This window comes from Pan troglodytes, chromosome 5 (genome assembly GCF_028858775.2).
Source record: "Pan troglodytes isolate AG18354 chromosome 5, NHGRI_mPanTro3-v2.0_pri, whole genome shotgun sequence".
Lineage (NCBI taxonomy): Eukaryota > Metazoa > Chordata > Mammalia > Primates > Hominidae > Pan > Pan troglodytes.
In genome coordinates, this window is record NC_072403.2 from 164,646,149 (window position 1) to 164,666,601 (window position 20,453).

General features: G+C 37.3%; 1 protein-coding gene across 3 annotated transcripts in view; it reads left to right on the forward strand.

Moving 5' to 3' along the window:
• Positions 1-17,593: 17,593 nt before the first annotated feature.
• MYCT1 (MYC target 1) overlaps positions 17,594-20,453 on the forward strand; it is a 43,839-nt gene continuing 40,979 nt past the window's right edge. The window contains exon 1 of one of the 3 annotated variants that reach the window (XM_001139772.6): positions 17,594-17,795. In XM_001139772.6, the coding sequence (XP_001139772.3) occupies positions 17,600-17,795 (196 nt within the window). In that variant the 5' untranslated portion in view covers positions 17,594-17,599. The remainder of the gene's footprint in view (positions 17,796-20,453) is intronic. The other 2 variants (XM_024357479.3, XM_063813574.1) reach the window with 2 other exon arrangements.

Below are 20,453 nucleotides of genomic sequence, written 5' to 3' on the forward strand. Positions count from 1 at the left end.
CAAAAACAAAAACAACTAATGACAACAGACATAACAAACAATAGGGAACTGAAACTGTAGAAGGAAGCAAGCTCTAAAGTTAGGGTTGGTTAGGAACAAACATTGAAAGAAGGAATTCACAGTCTGGAAAATTTTGAGTTGACAGGATATAAGAAAGATAGGCCTTGGGCCAGGTGTGGTGCCTCATGTCTGTAATCTCAGCACTTTGGGAGGCCAAGGCGGGCAGATCACTAGAGGTCAGGTGTTTGAGACCCACCTGGCCAAAATAGTGAAACTCTGTCTCTACTAAAAATACAAAAATTAGCCAGGCATGGCGGCACATGCCTGTAGTCTCAGCTACTCTGGAGGCTGAGGCACAAGAATCGCTTGAATCCAGGAGGCAAATGTGGCAGTGAGCCGAGATCATGCCACTGCACTGCAGACTGGGTGAGAGAGGGACTCAAAGAAAGACAGAAGGACCAAAGAAAGAGAAAGAGAGAGATGAAAGAAAGACAGAGAGAAAGAAAGACGAAAGAAAGAAAGAAGAAAAAGAAAGAAAGAAGAGAAAGAAAGAAAGAAAGAAAGAAAGAAGAGAAAGAAAGAAAGAAAGAAAGAAAAGAAAAGAAAAGAAATGAAGGAAGGAAGGAGGAAGGGAGGGAGGGAGGAAAGAAGGGAAAGGAAGGGAGGGAGGGTAGAAGGGAAAGGAAAGAAGGGAGGGAGGGAGGAAGGAAGGAAAGAAAGGGAAAGAAAGAAGAGAGAGAGGGACAGAGGGAGGGAGGGAGGAAGGAAGGAAGGAAAAAGAAAGAAAGAAAAAGAAAGAAAGAGAAGAAAGAAAGAAGGAAAGAAAGAAAAGAAAAGAAAGACAGAGAAAGAAAGAAAAAGAAAAGGAAAGGAAACAGAAAGAGAGAGAAGGGAGGGGAGGGGAGAGGAGGAACCTGAAACCCTGGCATCAAGCTGCAATTCTTAACAAAATCCCACCTTAGTGAAAGAGTGGTCAAAAAAAATCTGCCTGTAGGCAAAGAAAGATAATGAGAAAAACGTCTGCTCTGCTCAGCTATAGCTCCAAGGCTTCCAGAGAGCTGTTTTCCCTGAGAATTTGTAATCATTGATCTGCCCTCATGCTGTATGGGCTTAAAATTTACAGCACCTGTGGAAAAACCCTACACCATGATAACAATTAAAGTGGTCCCAGGTTGGAAGGACACTCACTGTCAGCAGAGAGAAAAATGCAAATCTATTCTAGAGGAAAGCAGCCTCGATCCTGCCACTCAAGATTCTCATAATCTTCAGCCAAACATGAACTTACAACTAAAAAAAGGACCAAATACATGAGGAAGTAAGTAAGTATGAATGAAACTCGATTAAAAGGACAAAAAACTACATTTACATCCTAAGAACTTGGAATCAGAATCAAAATTAACTCCAACGATTATGCATGAAATGTTTAAAGAAACAAAAGACAATAAAAATGAGCAGGGAACAAATGACTCTAAATATGACCCAAGGTGTGTCTATGAAAGAGACCTTTGAAATGTGTTCCTCATTAATAAGTGAAAAACGGTTGCACTCACCACAGAAAGCTATTGAATTGAATAACTGCCATACAACAGACCAGATGTTCACACAGAAAAATGGATGGGACTGAAAAACACAGTGCCATGTGGAAAAAGGTAAGAGACAAAATGAAGCTTAAAGTACAATGATGCCTATTAAAAATGTATGCATTCAAACCCTCTGTATGTTTTAGAGGATCATTCCAAGTAAATGATACATAGGTCACACATTAGAATAATGGTTGGAGTGTAATGCCCAACCTGGTTTTTACTAACCCTGTTTTCAGACTCTCCCTTTCCTTTAATCACCTAGCCTTGTTTCCACCTGAATTGACTCTCCCTTAGCTAAAAGAACCAGACAGACTCCATCTTGGCTCTTTCATTGGCAGCCCCTTCCTCAAGGACTTAACTTGTGCAAGCTGAATCCCAGCACATCCAAGAATGCAATTAACTGATAAGATACTGTGGCAAGCTATACCCGCAGTCCCCAAGAATTCGTCTGATTGGTAACGCCCAAAGCCCCGCGTCTATCACCTTGTAATAGTCTTAAAGCCTCTGCACCTGGAACTGTTTACTTTCCTGGAACCATTTATCCTTTTAACTTTTTGCCTACTTTACTTCTGTAAAATTGTTTTAACTAGACCCCCCTCCCCGTCCTAAACCAAGATATAAAAGTTAATATCGGCCCCCCTCTTCCTCCGGGCCGAGAGAATTTTGAGCGTTAGCCGTCTCTCGGTCGCCGGCTAATAAAGGACTCTTAATTCGTCTCAAAGTGTGGCGTTTTTCTAACTCGCTCAAGTACAACAAGAGCAAGGGAAATAGAAGTGCTGAATGAGGATGAAAGGAGTAAATCAATAATAATAAATGATGGGTGAAAATAAACACAAAAGAATGTTAGAAAGCATGAACTGATGATGAAGCATCTTATGAAGGGATGAGTATGGCCAACCCAATCCTCTAAGTCTAAGGACCTCTGCCTGAAAAAAGCAGCAAAATTAAAGGACATCCCCAGATCAGCACAACCCACTACTTTACTGGCTCTCACTCTATGAAAAATGTGCAATTACCTAGAGAAACAGGTCACAGAAACAATCTGTCAGGCCTCTGAGCCCAAGCTAAGCCACCGTAACCCCTGTGACCTGCACGTATACATTCAGATGGCCTGAAGTAACTGAAGAATCACAAAAGAAGTGAAATTTAAATGGCCTGTTCCTGCCTTAACTGATGACATTCCACCACAAAAGAAGTGAAAATGGCCGGTCCCTGCCTTAACTGATAACCTTGTGAAATTCCTTCTCCTGGCTCATCCTGGCTCAAAAGCTCCCCCACTGAGCACCTTGTGACCCCACCCCGCCCGCCAGAGAACAACCCCCCTTTGACTGTAACTTTCCTTTACCTACCCAAATCTTATAAAAACGGCCCCACCCCTATCTCCCTTTGCTGACTCTCTTTTCGGACTTAGCCCGCCTGCACCCAGGTGAAATAAACAGCCTTGTTGCTCACACAAAGCCTGTTTGGTGGTCTCTTCACATGGACGCGAGTGAAACAATCCTTTGCTGATGAATTCCATTTAGAGAAGTATGGGGTAAGTATAGTAGATTGTGAAATAAAATGATTTTTAATGAACATTTTAATTCTCAGATGAAGATACTTTCTAAGTTTGCTCTAATATTTCATTCAGAAGCCTTCAAACTGTCAATAAGGCTATATTCCATTCTCTCAAGAATCAACAAACTTTATCATGCATCATTAAATATACATTGTTTTTATTATATTTGTATAAATGTATAATAGAAAATTACTAGTATTATTTTAATTTCAATACTTAATTTTATTAAGTTAATATTCAATAATCAAAATAGTTAATAAGTCATACATCATATCAATTATTGAATAAACAAGGTAAATAAGATAGTTATTAAGTAACTATTTTATGCCAGAGAGACAGTGTAAGATTTTTAAAATATGAAGGAGACACACAGCATGCATCATGATCTGAGGAGAAAAACTCAACATATGGAAGGCATTTAGAAAATAATCAGTTAGACAATTTCATAATTAACTAAAATTTCAACAGGAATTCAGAAAAGGATAAGAAAAGGTTTTATGAAAAATGGAGCTGAAGCTAACTCAGGAAAAAGGCAATATATGGCTAGGCGTGGTGGCTCATCCCTGTAATCCCAGCACTTTGAGAAGTTGAGGCCGGTGGATCACTTGAGTCCAGGAGTTTGAGACCAGCCTGGGTAACAAAGTGAGATCCCGTCTCTACCAAAATACAAACAAACCAAAAGCTGCATGTGATGGCCTGCACCTGTAGTCCCAGTTACTTGAGAAGCTGAGGTGGCAGGATTGCTTGAGCAGAGGAGGTCAAGGGTGCAATGAGCTATGATCGTGCCACTGTACTCCAGCCTGTGTAACAGAGCGAGGCCTTGTCTCTTTTTTTTTTTTTTTTTTTTGAGGCAGAGTCTCACTCTGTCCCCCAGGCTGGAGTGCAGTGGCGCAATCTCGGCTCACTGCAAGCTCTGCCTCCCAGATTCACACCATTCTCCTGCCTCAGCCTCCCTAGTAGCTGGGACTACAGGCACCCGCCACCATGCCCGGATAATTTTTTGTATTTTCAGTACAGACGGGGTTTCACCGTGTTAGCCAGGATGGTCTGGATCTCCTGACTTCGTGATCCGCCGCCTCAGCCTCCCAAAGTGCTGGGATTACAGGCGTGAGCCACCATGCCCAGCCTTTTTTTTTTTTTAAGCAATATGTGAAAAAGTAAGGAAAAATAGAAAAATAGGCACAAGAATATGCTATACATTTACAGAAATGTAAAAAACACAAAATGACACTTGAAAATCTAATAACATAATTTTTAAAAATTTGTGATCACAGCCAGGTCAAAGGAAGTAAAAGCCAATGATGCAGTGAAGAAACCGAAATCTTCAGCTCTTCTTTTTCTTTTTCTAGTTAAGGATACAGATCTTTAGACTGAAAGGGGAAACTAAAGATTGAAAAGAAAGAATTGAAGTCTGGTGTCTCAAAAGACTATATATTAATATTTAGCTGCTTCAAATGAGTAATATCTTCTGGGTCTGAGCAATTGGGATTCTAGCCTAATGAGAATTTGAATATCAATCTATCAAATGTAGGTTTAGAAAATCAGAGCAACTCGGAAACTTTTTATTTAAAAAATGAAATTGATTTCTAAAATTTAATATAAGTATTTGCCATCAATCCTAATGGGTTTCAGAATGAGTTTTTAAATAAATGACTTAAGGGGTATTCAGGAATGAACACTATTTTTCAGATGTATTTTGGGAACCTGTATTATTTCAATACAGCAAATCATGTCATGCTAAAGCAATTTTCTTATTAAAATACGCCTAGGCTGTAGGACCCCCTACTATAAACTATGCTCATATGAGCAAAGTCAAATATTCATATGAGTGAGGGAAAATCAGTGAAGCATCACTACTCACCCAGCCGTAGTGAATTATTCAGGCCCTACCAGGTGGCTTCCTGCTGTGGCTTGAATGTTTGCCCCCTCCAAAACTCATGTTGAAATTTAATTGTCATCGTAACAGTATTAAGAAATGGAACCTTTGGGTCCGGGCGCGGTGGCTCACGCCTGTAATCCCAGCACTTTGGGAGGCCGAGGCGGGCGGATCACGAGGTCAGGAGATCGAGATCACGGTGAAACCCCGTCTCTACTAAAAAAAAAAATACAAAAAATTAGCTGGGCGTGGTGGCAGGTGCCTGTAGTCCCAGCTACTCAGGAGGCTGAGGCAGGAGAATGGCGTGAACCCGGGAGGCGGGGCTTGCAGTGAGCCGAGATTGCGCCACTGCACTCCAGCCTGGGCGACAGAGAGAGACTCCGTCTCAAAAAAAAAAAACAAAGAAAGAAAGAAATGGAACCTTTAAGCATTAATGAGGTCATGAGGGTTCTGCCCTCATGAATGGGATTAAGGCTATAAAAGGGCAAGTTCACTCCCCTCTTTCACTCTTGCCCTTCTACCTTCTGCCATGTTGAGATGGGATTATTACCTTGACCCTGACCCCCTTCATGGGCAAGAACTAGAGCGGCTCATTTCACTCGGCTGGCCGCTGACCACTCCCCTTTAGAGGGAGCTTGAAAGTAAGCAAGTACGGAACCTGAGGGAACGCTGGAACCTGCGGGTCGCTCCTCTCTGGCGGAAGCAGGCTCTGAGCAGACCCCGCAGGAGCACCCAAGCCCCTGCCCTCTAGACACCCGGGTTCCTGTCTAGCATCCAGGAAGAATCAGATTACATGAATGGATTGAAGGGTGGTGTATGTGGAGGATTTTATTGGGTGATGGAAGTGGCTCTCGGTGGGACGGGAGTTGGAAAGGGGATGGTACGGGAAGAAGGTGATCTTTCGCTGAAGCTGCACCATCAGAAGTCAGCCACTTGTATCCCCACCGCTCAGCAGCTTGTGCTGCTTTGCCAGCTGAAGTCTTTTCACGGGCACAGGATAGGGGTGTGGCAGGCCAAAAGGGCAACATTTGGGCAGAAAAATGGGGTCAGCTGTTTTCACTTAGTTCCAGGCTTATGTGTGGGGGTTTAGCTGGGAGCACAGCAGTTCTTTATCAATGTGATGATACAGGAAGAAAGCTTTTGCCACATGGCGATGCTTTTTGATCTTGGATTTAGCCTCTAGAATTCTGAGCCAATAAAATTCTGTTCATTATTTATTACCCAGGCTCAGGTGTTCTGTTATAGCAGCACAAAACATACCACAACAGTCTCAATGCCTGTCCCATCACCATGAGTGCCAGATCATCTCCTCTCCCCGAATTTGGTTATAGCTTGAGGACATGCAAAGGAAATATTGAACAGTCTATTTGATGCAGTTACTGGGCAAACCAAAGCAATGAATGAACTCTTGAACTCAACCATGAAAGAGCTCTTAAACTCATGCAGACATATGGAGTAAACTTTGATGCAAACTTTAATATTTGCATCAAAATGTTAAGTAGTTGGATATTGATTAATTTACCTTTGCATTTCATTTAAGTTATAAATACATTTTGTTTCACTTTTTCTATAAATATTTCATAAAAAAACTGTAACTCACATTTGTGGCAGATCAGTGTATGGTGGATATAAACCTAAGTATTTTTATATGTGATAACTCATTTAAACCCTTACAGCAATCTTATAATCAGTAAAGATACTTGCTTAAAGGTGAGGGAACAGAGGTACACAGAGACAAAATTAACTTGTTCAAGGTCATACAAAAGAAGTGGCAGGGCTGTGATTCAAATCCACACAGGGATCACACTCTTAACCACTATACTAGATTAAATCTGTAATATAGTATCCATAGGTTGAAAAAACATGTTACTTTAAAGAAACAAAAAAAGCTTTCTTCAGACATAGTAGATAAAAATTTTAATTTCCAAAATCTGTTTATCTTCAAATTTTATTTTTTATAATAAAGACATTTTAATTGATTTTTTAGATATTTCCCTCCCAAATTTTCAAATCTATTCTAAAGAGTTTTGAATGTTTCTTCATTTCTTTCAAGTGACAGTAAATGAAGTAACACTTTTATTTTTAAGTCAAACAAGAGTATCTAGAGTTTCATTTCCAAACACTTTATAATAAATTCTTTATTACTTACTTAGCAAGTGACCCATACACTTTAAATTTGAGGTAACTGTAAATAGCAAATCAATGACAGCAAACAACTCAGTGCACATGCATGTTTGAATAGCCTTTGAATATTTCCCCAATTTGATAATTTGTTGTTCAGTATGGCTTCGACTCTTGTTTTGAATATACAATCCATCAAAGTTTTACATATTATGGTGATATCATCATATCTATCATATAAAAGCTTGGTTTGCTAAGATAAGTTACTTCTATAAATTCTGTATTATCCAGTGCATTGTTAAGCACCAGTAAATATTATGGTAGGGCAGATATAATTTTGCTTACTGTGACACAGAACCCAAATAATAGTGGTTTAAAGAAAATAATAGTATTTCTTTCTTTCTTTCTTTTTTGAGACAGAGTCTCACTCTGTGCCAGGCTGGAGTGCAGTGGTGCGATCTCGGCTTACTGCAACCTCCACCTCCCGGGTTCAAGTGATTCTCCTGCCTCAGCCTCTCAAGCAGCTGGGACTACAGGCGCCCACTACCACGCCCAGCTAATTTTTGTATTTTTAGTAGAAACGGGGTTTCACCATGTTGGCCAGGATGGTCTCGATCTCTTGACCTCGTGATCCACCTGCCGCGGCCTCCCAAAGTGCTGAGATTACAGGCGTGAGCCACTGCGCCTGGCCAAGAAGATAATAGTATTTCTTACTATTATTTATTACTATGTAATGGCATTGGTAGGAGATCCAGACTGGATGGCACCTCCAATTATCAGGAACCCGAGCCCCCTTCTTTTGGTTCTACCATTCTCAACTTGTTGCTATCATTTCATGGTCCTAGATGGCTGCCCAGCAACTTCCACATCATATGCATTCCAGCAAGAAGAAATGAAAAATGCAGGGAGAGGGGTTATTTATCCTAACGTTAAGTCAGGACCAGGAAGTGGCCCTTGGCACTTCCGTTTATGTCTGATTGGCCAGCACTTAATTGCCTGCTGCGCCTGGTTCTGTGGGATACTGGAACGTTAGGCTTTAGCTGGGAGGCTATGCAAGAGTTAAAAATCCATTTTCCGGGATACGAAGAGAATGCTTTTTGGAGGTACAATGAGCAATTGAACCTCATGAACTAATAATGCATCACATTTTCTTTTTAAAGATAATAACTCAAGGTACACATTAAAATTTATTTGTAAAAGGTGTTAAAGTAAAAATCCCCCTTAACATTCCACTCCATATCCATTTTCCTCCACAGACTTAATCACTGTTAACATTTTGATGCTTTCTTCTTTGTATTTTCATGTAATAACATATCATATTTACTACGCACCTATTCAACTGCCTTTTTTAACCAAATAAAAATGTTATTACATAGTCTGGTTTTTCATTTAACTATATGTCTTAGAGATTGTCCTATTTTGTTTTGTATGGTTTTATCTAAATCTACTAAGCTGATGCATAGAATTTGACAGTGTAGTCATACCATATATGATTTAACTGGTCCCCATTAATAGACATTTAGGCTGTTTCTAATTTGTTTGCAATTCAAAAATTTATTTCACAAAGATACTGAATTTTATGACCAGAGCCTGTGTTATAGTAAACTGTGGGTATATTTCTATGGAATAGATCTATTGAGAGCAGTTTATGCATCAAAGTATATATTCATTTAAACATTCTTGCATATTTACTTTTTCATGAGAACTTTGGAAACAGCAAATCCAATAAAATACATTTTCTTAACAAAATCTTTGTAAATTAATCTTTGGTATTTTTGAAGGCTGATGTAATATCTCGGTTCTTGTCTTTTTAGTTTAAAAGAATTCAAACAAGAGACACACAGCAAAAGAAGTGTAGCATAATTTATTGCAAAAGAAAACAGTATTTTGAAAGCTGGGTGCGGAATAGGTAGCGCACCCTGAGAGAGACAGAATTCAGGGCAGGAAGCTCATAAGGATGGGACAGCAAAGACTGGCACTAGGGATAGCCATGATTATTCATAAGGAGGTGGAAAGAGGTGTAACTAGAAAGCATGTTCTAGGTGGTCCTCGGGGTGCACATGTGCAGTAGCTGTACATGTTTCTTCATATGTAGCATGTCTCATCAGCATCTTAAATCTCCACCCAAGCGTGCCTTTTTTACTATTAAAATGAGCAAAAGGTCAGTTTGAGGACAGATAAAATCAAAATGAGCATCCTCTCTAGAGGGGAAAGTTCCTACTGAAGATAACTGTTCTTGAATGAGCTCAATTACAATGTGAATGCTGAGGCTTATTGTGTTGACTGTATGGTCACCACAGTGACCTGAGAATATGGTCACTTCCTTGACGGACCTATCCTGCCTCAGTATTACTTTGAATATAATGGAAGAAACATATCTTTATGTGATTTTCCCATTCCAAGAGCATAGTGTCTTTTTTTTATAAATTTAAGTTTTCTTTCATGAACAATTTCAATTTTGTCATTTTCTTGATATAGGTATTATACAATAAAAATTAAGTATCTCCTTAAGCATTTGGTTGTTTTTCTTATTAAGGTGACTATATTCTATTACACTTTCAGAAGCCACAGCGTGGCTTAGCTGATTTTTCTGCTCCAGGTCTCATAAGACTAAAATCAAGAGGTCAGCAGAGCTGTACCCACTACTCAAGGTGCTGGAGAAGAATCTGTTTCCAAGCTCATTCAGGTTGCTGTCTAAGTTCAGGTCCTTGTGACTGCAGGACTAATATACCCATTTCTTTGCTGGCTGTCAGTTGAGGGCTGCCCTTGGCTCCTATAAGCCTTTTTCTGGTCTTTGCACATTTTGGAACCAGCCAGGGCATGCTGGGAATCATCTCTCTGCCTTCCATGTGGCGCTCTCTCATACTCATTCTCTCTCTTCTCTTCCACCACATCTCTCTGACTCCAAGCAGAGGAAGTTCTTTGCTTCTAAGAGTTTAAGTGATTAACTTGAGCCCCTCCTGCCCCAGATAATCCAGGATAATCTCCCTTAATTACATCGGCAAAGTCCCTTTTCCATGTAATGTGACATTCACAGGTTCCAGAAATTTGGGAATGAACATCTTTGGGAAGTCATTCTGCCTAGTACGTGTGCATACTGACTTTTTTTCCAATTTTAAGTTCATGTTTCTTAGAATTTATCTCTGGGAATTCTTTGATACCTTGATTTAAAGTGTGCTTCTTTTTTTTTTTTTAGACACAGTCTCACTCTGTCGCCCAGGCTGGAGTGCAGTGGCACCATCTCGGCTCACTGCAACCTCCACCTCCGAGTTCTAGCGATTCTCCTGCCTCAGCCTCCTGAGTAGCTGGGATTATAGGCACACGCCACCATCCCCAGCTAAGTTTTGTATTTTTAGTAGAGATGGGATTTCACCACGTTGGTCAGGCTGATCTCAAACTCCTGACCTGATGATCTCTCTGCCTCAGCCTCCCAAAGTGCTTGGATTACAGGCATGAGCCACTGCAACCAGCCTAAAGTGTGTTTCTTTAGAAAGTTTATTTCTCAAGGCATGTTGGTCACTGCTAATGCCACTGACTAAACTATAGTTGCAGCCTGAAGTCTCACAGCCGTCCTCAGGGTAAATATCAACTCAAACAATTTTTGTCAACTTTATTAAGATATAATTGACAAATAAAAATTTTATGTATTTAAGGTGATATATTCATGCATTATAAAATGATCACTGCAATCAAGCTAATTAGCAGATCCATCATTTCACAGCCACCATGTTTTTCTTTCATGAGAACTCTTAAGATCTACCCTCTTAACAAATATCGAGTGTACAGTACGGTATCGTTTACTATAGCCAAAGCTGTACATTAGACCTCCAGAACTTACTCATCTTGTATAACCAAAACTTTGTGCTCTTTGACCAACATCTCCCATTTGCCCTTCCTTCAGCCCCTGGCAACCACCATTCTGTCTGCTTCTATGAGTTTGACTGTTTTATTTTATTTTATTTACTTATTTTTTGTTTGTTTTTTTGAGACAGAGTCTCGCTCTGTCACCCAAACTGGAGCGCAGTGGTGCAATCTCAGCTCATTGCAACCTCCACTTTCTGGGTTCAAGTGATTCTCCTGCCTCAGCCTCCCTAGTAGCTGAGATTACAGGTGTGCACCACCATACCAAGCTAATTTTTGTATATTTAGTAGAGACAGGCTTTCACCTTGTTGGCCAGGCTGGTCTCGAACTCCTGACCTCAGGTGATCCTCCCGCCTCAGCCTCCCAAAGTGCTGGGATTACAGGCGTGAGCTATTGTGCCCAGCCAAGTTTGACTATTTTAGATTCCACCTAAAAACGAGATTATACAGTATTTTTCTTTCTTTAGCTTATTTCACTTAGCATAACATCTTCCAGGTTCATCTCTGTTGTCACAAATGCTAATATTTCCTTCTTTTTAAAGGTTGAATAATATTCTTTTGTATATATGTGCCACATTTTCATTACTCATTCAGGTGTCAATGGACACTTAGGTTGTTTTCATATCTTGGCTATTTTGCATAATGCTTGCAATGAACATGGCAGTGCAGGAATCTTTTTGAGATACTGATTACATTTCCTGTGGCTGTGTACTCACTAGCGGAGTCGCTGGATAATATGGTAGTTCTATTTTTTATTTTTTAAGGAACTTTCATACCATTTTCCATAATGGCTGTACCAATGTACATTTTCACCAACAGGGTACAAGGATCCCAATTTCTCCAAATCCTCACTGATACTTGTTTTCTTCTGTCTTTTCGATAATAGCCATTCCAACAGGTGTGAGGTGATATCTCCTTGTGGTTTTGATTTGCACTTCCCTGAATGATTAATCATGTTGAGCACCTTTTCATACACTTGTTGGCTGTTTGTATGCCTTCTTTTGAGAGATGTCTATTCAGATCCTTTGCCCATTTTTAAATCATGTTATTTGGTTTTTATCGTTGCTGTTGTTTCAGTTCCTTACATGTTTTGGATATTAACTGCTTCTCAGATACATGGTTTGTAAATATTTTCTCCCAGTCTGTAGGTTGTCTTTTCAGTCTGTTGATGGTTTCCTTTGCTGTGCAGAAGCTTTTCAGTTTGATGTAATTCCATTTGTATAGTTTTGCTTTCGTTGCCTGCACTCTTGATGTCATAGCCAACAAATTTGTTGCCCAGACCAGTGTCAAGAAGCTTTTCCCCTGTGTTTTCTTTTTAGTCTTTTGATGATTTTAAGTTTTATATTTAAGTGTTTAATCCATTTTGAGTTGACTTTTGTATATGGTGTGAGATAAAGGTCCAATTTCTTTCCTCTGCGTGTAGGTATCTAGTTTTTCCAATACCATTTGTTGAAGAGACTATACTTTTTCATTATGTCTTCTTGGCATTATTTTCATAGACCACTTAATTGTAGGTGCATAGATTTATTGCTGGGCTCTCTGTTATCTTCTTTTGGTCTGTTTTTCTGTATTTATGTTAATTCCATACTGATTTGATTACTGTTTCTTTGTAGTATATTTTGAAATCAGGTACTGGAATGCCTTCAGCTTTGTTCTTCTTGCTTAAGATTGTTTTGGCTATACAGGGTCTTCTGTGATTCCATATAAATTTTAAGATTTTTTTTCTATTTCTGTAACAAATACCATTAAGATATTGATAGGGATTGCATTGAGTCTTTAGATCACTTTGGGCAAGTGAGCATTGTAACAATATTAATAATTCCAAATGATGACATTGGCATGTCTTTTCATTTACCTGGGTTTTCTTTAATTTCCTTCATCAGAATGTTATAATTTTCAGTGTAAAAATGTTTCACCTCTTTAGTTAAGTTTATTCCTAAGTATTTTATTCTTTTTAATGCTATTGTAAATGGAATTGTTTTCTTAATTTCCTTTTCAGATTTTTCATTGTGTATAGAATACCATTGATTTTTGTATGTTGATTTTGTAGCCTGCAAATGTACTGATTTCAAACATTCAAAGAATAACAATTGTCCTACATTCTCACAAAAAAACAGAAGAGAGGGAATGCTTCTAAACTCATTTTATGAGGCCACCACCCTAATACCAAAGCCAGACAAACCTACCACAAAAAAAGAAAAATATAGGCCAATATCCCTAGTGAAAATACATGCAAAAATCCTCAGTAAATGCTAGCAAACCAAATTCAAGAGTGCATTAAAGGGATTATACACCATGATCAAGTGGGATTTATCTCTGGGATGAAAGGGAATTCAACGTATGAAAATTAATCAATGTGACACTTGCATTAAGAAAATGAAGCTTAAAAACCATACACGATTTTCTCAATAGATGAAGAAAAAGCATTTGAGAAAATTCAACATGAATTCATGATAAAGCCCCTCAGAGAAACAGATATAGAAAGAATAATAAAAGCCATATATGAAAATCCCACAGCCAACATAATAATCAATGGGAAAAAAACTTAAAACTTTTCCTTTAAGACCGGGAACAAGGCAAGAATGCCCCCTTTTGCTGCATCTATTTAACGTAGTACTGGACGTCTAGCCGGAGACTAGAGAAGAAAATGTAATCAAAGCATACACATCAGAAAAGAAGAAGTAAAAATATTTTTATTTGCAGATGATTTAGCCATATATGTAGAAAACCCTGAAGACTCAGCCAAAAAACTATCAGAACTGATTTCAGCACTTTCTCCCTGTGCCTCTAGCTCTGACTCTCGTTGTTCAGATTTAAGTCAATTTCCCTCTCAGATCTGATCATCACTTTCCATAGCCACAATCAGACATTCATGAAGACTTATTTACTGAGAAAAAAATTAATGACACTGACCTTGGGAAATTATCTTTACTTCCACTGTAGTTTGTAAAATCTTAAAACTTAACAGCTAGATTTTCACCTGACCTCTATTTTAGTGTTGTCATCATCACCTCTATTCTTAATTTTGTCATTCTCCCTACCAAAGTGAATGAATTTAAGGAGAAAGAAAAAGAAGACCAACATTTATACCATGTAAACAAAGAAGAAAAAAGGCATAACTCTGTTAAAATGACATGTTCATATTTTTAGTCATCCTCCTAATTACTTTCTAAAAACTTGAATTAAAAAATAGATTTAAAATTTTAATTTTTTGTGGGGAGTTCTTATAGGTTTTGAGAGTACTCCCAGTTTACTGAAACTGTTTGGGTCAGTTTAATATTGGGAAGATAAAACCTATTATAGTTTTAAAATATAAAGCTAAAAAAGGAAATTCAATGTCAAATATGTACCTTCTCTTAAATGTGATGATGTTCTTTTGTATCATTTGATATTAAGTTATAAGTTAAAATGTAAAAATATTATAATGCATGTGAATAGAGATTTTTAACTTGTTTTTTAGTGTCTAGTGACACTTTTATTACCTTGGAGTGTCCAAAATACTTTCATTTTGAGAGCCCTTCAAATTATTTCATTTCCCTATTTAATAAATATTTATGAAGAGCCTATTGCATCCCAGGCACTATTTTAGCCACTGGAGTTCAGTTTGTGAACAAAATCAGTAAAGCTCCTATCCTCATGAAACTTATTTCTGGTGGAAGAGACAAAACACAACCAAAAAAGCAAAGCATTTTTATGTACCCTGAATGCTTACATTCCCCCAAAATTAATATGTTGAATCCTCCCCACCAAGGTGATGGTAGGAAGAGGTGGGAACTTTGGGAGTGATTGGGTTATCCAGCCCTCATGAATGGGATTAGTGTCCTTATAAAAGAGGCTGAAAGTGACCCTTCACCTCTTGCGCAGTGTGGGGTTACAACGAGAAGATGACTGTCAACAAGACAGCGAGCCCTCAACAGACACTGACCTGCCAATCCCTTGATCTTAAACTTCCCAGCCTCTAGAATTGTGAGAAATAAATTTCTGTTGTTTTAAAGCCACCCAGTTTAGGATATTTTGTTATAGCAGCTGGAACAGACTAAGACACATATATAGCATAATGTCAGGGAATGATAAATAACATAGGGTCAGGCGGCAGAGCATGGTTTTAAGTGGGAACACTTTAGACAGGGTGGTTAGCAAGTGCCTGTTGAAGAGGTGACTTCTGGCCAGAGACGTGAATGAGGAGAGTGAGGAAGTCATGTGAATATCTGAGGCAAGAACAAACTTCTCAATGTATTTTATGACCACTGGAGAACCCAGACCTAAAGACCCAGGTTATGAAATAATGAGCAGTAGAAAAGCAAACCTAACAGTTTTGTAAAGATAAAAATCAAGTTCCTGTTGTGGCATGACAAGTCATGGGACTCAAAAATCACGTAGACATAAACATTCACTTAGATGGATCCATGCCAGGGAAAGGTATGAACCCTTACCAAGCAAATTACATACACGGACAAGAGCCAGTGCTATCCACAAGCAAGCTATTCCTAGGTCATAAACTGATTTAAGAAACACATTTTCTTTAGAGTTTTGACTGGGTTGTGGCCATCTGCAAAAATGAAAACCCATTGGGAGAAAATCTGCATAGTTAAACATGGAACAATGAAAGGAAGTGTCAGCCTGTATCCCAGCCCTGAAATGGAATGAGCTCTGTTTCTGCACAGAAGGCAGTTGAGACAATGTCAGTTACCCATTCCACTCATTTTGGTTTATTTTAAGGAAAATGCAATCTATGCAGTGTTTAGGAAATTATATACACCTTTGAAATTAGGATTTATTGCAATCAGGTAGCCTTTAATAATGCAAAATGTGTATTTAAAAATACATTTAGTAATTAAGAATCGTACTCGATGCTTTTAGGACAGTAAAGTGATTAGTATTTCAATATACTTTCATCCAGATTACATTTTTTTCAGAAATAACATGTTCTTTTAATTTTCTATTTTTATGAACTTTGTTAACAATATTGAAAAGTAAAGGCAACTGTTGAAATGTAAGCCCTTTTTGTCTGTTAAGTAATAGTAGGAGCTTTTATTTACTGGATTATTTGAAAATAAACTTTAACAAGAATATTACAGAGGTGAGTCTTTATATTTGCTCAGTGAATTCTCTAAATTTTCTATGACATTTTATAATTCTCTTAGATGATTTATATTTTAATTTCTAATAAATTTATACTTAAATTCACAAAAAAATGAGACTGATCAGAAACAACCTCATTTTGGAAGAAGCAGGACTGCAAAAATTAATATAACTGTCTTTTTTTTGTTGTTTTCTTAGAACTACTCAGGAATATATTACAGACTTCACAAAGAAGAATACTACTTTGCACTAAGTCATATTCTAATGACTAATAAGTTAGAATATGATTAATACAAGATATATGCAAGAGTTCGGGCTAGAGTTACTCAAAGATTGATGAAGCCAGATCATGGAATGCAGTTTAGCGCAGTTACTAGGTGCAGTTTGACACGTTATTCACAATTTCCAGTGCTTCCAAAGTCCTCAGAGGATCCAGTCTAAACAAGCAAAGCTTGCGGAAAGACTCTTGAAATGTTAACTAACTTGTGTTTCTCAAAATGTTTCATGTAACTCTTTCCTATATCAGTTCTCAAACTTCTCTATAAAAAACAAATTCCTGAGATCGTTGTACCCTTTGCTACAGCACTTCACAAACTTTGTGATGAAAAATTTTGCATTTATGTTTTCCCTCCTTGATTTTAAATATATTTCTTCAATGTAGAAACTGTTTTTTCATACTAAATACTAAGTAAAGAGTAACACAAATTTTATATAAATTACACTTAGATATTTATGAAATGAATTAAATAACTTTCAAAATTTGTATACCAAATAGAGAAACAGACATGTTAAGAATTTAGTGGCCGGGCCCAGTGGCGCATGGCTGTAATCCCAGCACTTTGGGAGGCCAAAGCAGGTGGATCACTTGAGGTCAGGCCTAGTTCATGACCAGCCTGGCCAACATGGTGAAACTCCATCTTTAGTAAAAATACAAAAATTAGCCAGGTGTGGTGGCACGCGCCTGTAATCCCAGCTACTCCGGAGGCTGAGGCAGGAGAATCGCTTGAACCTGGGAGGGGGAGGTTGCAGTGAGCCGAGATCGTACCACTGCACTCCAGCCTGGGCGACAGAGCGAGACTAAGTCTCAAAAACAACAACAACAACAACAACAACAACAACAAAGAATTTAGTAAGTATCTGAGTTTTGAATAGTCCTTTCCCCCAATTTACTATATAAATTTAATTTTCAAGCATTGGAACGTGGTCTATTTCTCAATTCTGTATACATTTAATTCAAGGTGCTGTAGCTGAGAGTTTGGAGTCTTCCTTTCCATGTCAGTAGGGGATGAGGAAACACACAAACACACACACACACACACACACACACACACACACAACCCTGTTATCCTAAAAGCAGTTTTGGAGGTGGCTGAGAGGAGAGAACTTAGGAACTTAGCTGAGGAAATGATGAAAAGGACATTGTTTTGTGTCTCAGGAACCATGTGGAATTCCAAGATAAGAAAAACAGTTGCTAATTTGAGTATAAAAGCAGGAAACATGATACACTTATTTCCTTTTATGCGAACACAAGTATATGAGGGGTTGTGTAAAAATTATTTTTCTCTTGCTGCACTACAAAGAGATAGAATCAAACTGCTTTTTTTCGACATACTGGTTTTTCTTTCTGTTTTTCTTCTTTTTCTTCTATTTCTTGTGGATATTATGGCTAATAACACAACAAGTTTAGGGAGTCCATGGCCAGAAAACTTTTGGGGTAAGGTATTTTCTTTTACTGTTTAAAATTTAAAATTAGGATGTAAGAAATGCACTGCGTGATTATTAAAACAGTGAAAATCTCTGAGACATTTTGTTTATTATAACGTGATTACTTAAAGTTTTCATGTTTATTAACAGAAATCTATTTCATACGTTTATTAGCAGAAATATATTTATAGATATAAATACATACTTATATATTTATTTGTCTTTATAGTGTTCTATGAAGATATTCAAGAAGAATCTGGGTATTAAGTACAGATTTTGGCTGGTGTTACAAAATATAATTAGGAAATAGTGAGGATAAAAATAAAAAACATAAGGTGGAGGTAATTCCTGCTTAGAATATGGCATGTAGATTGTGTTGGAAAAATTAACTTTCATTTGTTTGAAGGTTATAGATTATATATTTTATTTTATGAAACCGAGATTTTCCATAGAGGCTATTTTCACTTATGTTGTGAATGTTATATGCTTTAATTTCCAAAGTGAATCCTAATAACATCTGTACTTAAATGAGTGAATTTAAAGTGCAATAACACAGGTAAAATAAATGAATGACTTTAGAGTATAACAAATAAAACATGGAATAATATGAAATTTGAGAAAACTATAGTAGAAAAGCTTAAGTAGAAATAACTTCACGTGTAACATTCAATGGAATCCTATCACAGGGGGGTGGGGGGAAAGAACAATACAAAAGTATTTTTTGGAGTATTTTTTGTCTGAGTCCAGCCACAGCTAACAGTCCAGTGTTCCCTGATGTTGACAATGGGACTGTGCTGAGGTCAAATTCAGTTGCTCCAGGTTAGAGGTACAAAGAAGAAGGGCTCACATGGGGAGTTGACATGTACTCTTGGGTTCAGGGAAATTTTTTATATTAAAGGAGGTAATTTAAATTAAATTCAGAAAAACACTTTAATGAAGAAAATAGTGTATATGCACAGATCTGTTTATATGCCCAGAACAAGTTTTTAATCCTCTCAGTGTACAGTTCAGACTTTCTGCTGTGATTCAAGGTGGGGTTTTGGGAACTTTTACATAAACAGTGAGCAGTAGTGGCCGACTTTTCCCAGCAATCTGTATGTCTGGGAACCATCACAAAAATTTGCATGAAAAGAATTCACTCCAGTCCTTTAACCTATGTACTTTCTTAGATGAAAAATGTGGGGACAAATATTTATTGGTTTTAAAAGATATTAAAATTCAGCATAAGAAAAAAAAGAATTAACTCATTCTTTTTTTCTCACCTACATTTATGTTTGCTGGAAGACTGAAAAGGAAGGATATTGGTGAGCTCCTAATAAATTTATGTAACAGAATTAAGAAGAAGAAAAAAGATTATTCTAGTACATTGTAAAGAAAGGCTTTGGTAATAGGTTATTTTAGGTAGCTAGCACTAGACAGAAGCCTTTGAATTGTAGATGTCTGATTATATGCTTGTTAAAATATTATTTGCTGTCCTCACTTACAGAGAAAATAAGTGCTAAATACACACTGAAAAAGAGCTAGAGTCTGTCTAAATCAAATTCATCATTATAAAAATGTTCTGTATAAATTATTCAAAAGTAAAGTAGTTTTTGCAAAAATTAATATGTAGAAGTCAATCTATTTTTTTCAAACCATTCAAAATTAAATTTCAGGTTTACTTAAAAAAACAAATCATTATTCACTGACTAAAAGATTAAAATAAACTTGATATTAATAAGAGAATGTTTAGTTGGAGTCCACCTATTGATTCTAAAAATTTAGATATTTTTAATATGGAAATCTGTGCTTAAGAGGGAATTAAAACCTATTATTTCAAAGCCAAATACTAGTTTTTCCTTTCTCTTGTTATGTGACTGTAATGAAAATTAGATGAAAATAATGAAAACCAGAAAGGGGAGTGTTACATTGATAAACATTAACAAAGCCAATGGAAACATGGAGAGCAGATATAATGTTTGATGATTTTAGGAAAATATATAAAAGATTGTATTATTGCCTCTGGGGTAAAAATATGAAGTATAAAATGTGAATAAAAATATAAACATATAAAATGTATACATTTCCTGAAATATAAATGTCAATCTTTTAAATTTCCATTGCTTTTGTGTATCTAAATTGATGTCTATTTTGACCACTGACTCCTCAAAAATATTATTTTGAGAATCTTGTACAATGCAGTGTAATGCATTGTTATTGCTTCCAAAATCAGTCATCTGCTTGGCACATTGAATTTGGAAAATAAAGAAAAACAGCTTAGAAAAGGAAAACTTGTACATTGAACCATATAAATTGCTCAGATGTAGCACACTTTAAGGTACAGAAAAAGTTGTTTTCCCAATATAACTTTTCTGGTTTACTTTAATGAGCGCTAAATGATGGCATAATAATATCAGGTTATTACCAAAAACAATAGCTTGCATTTTCATAGCTATCACCCACTAAAACTTCCTAAAGGTGTGCAAGCATTTAAGTGCAAGGGTTGGCAACAAAGTTAGCCTGAAAGTGACAACACAGATGCAGACTATCACCTTCCACTCCCTATTTTTGCTTTCTTTAATGCACTTCCTTTCTCTATAAACATTCCCATAAAAGCTGCAGGAAACATGGCCCGTGAAAATTTACCATGTCCTCCTCTAAGGCAATAGGAGACAAATACTGAACTCAG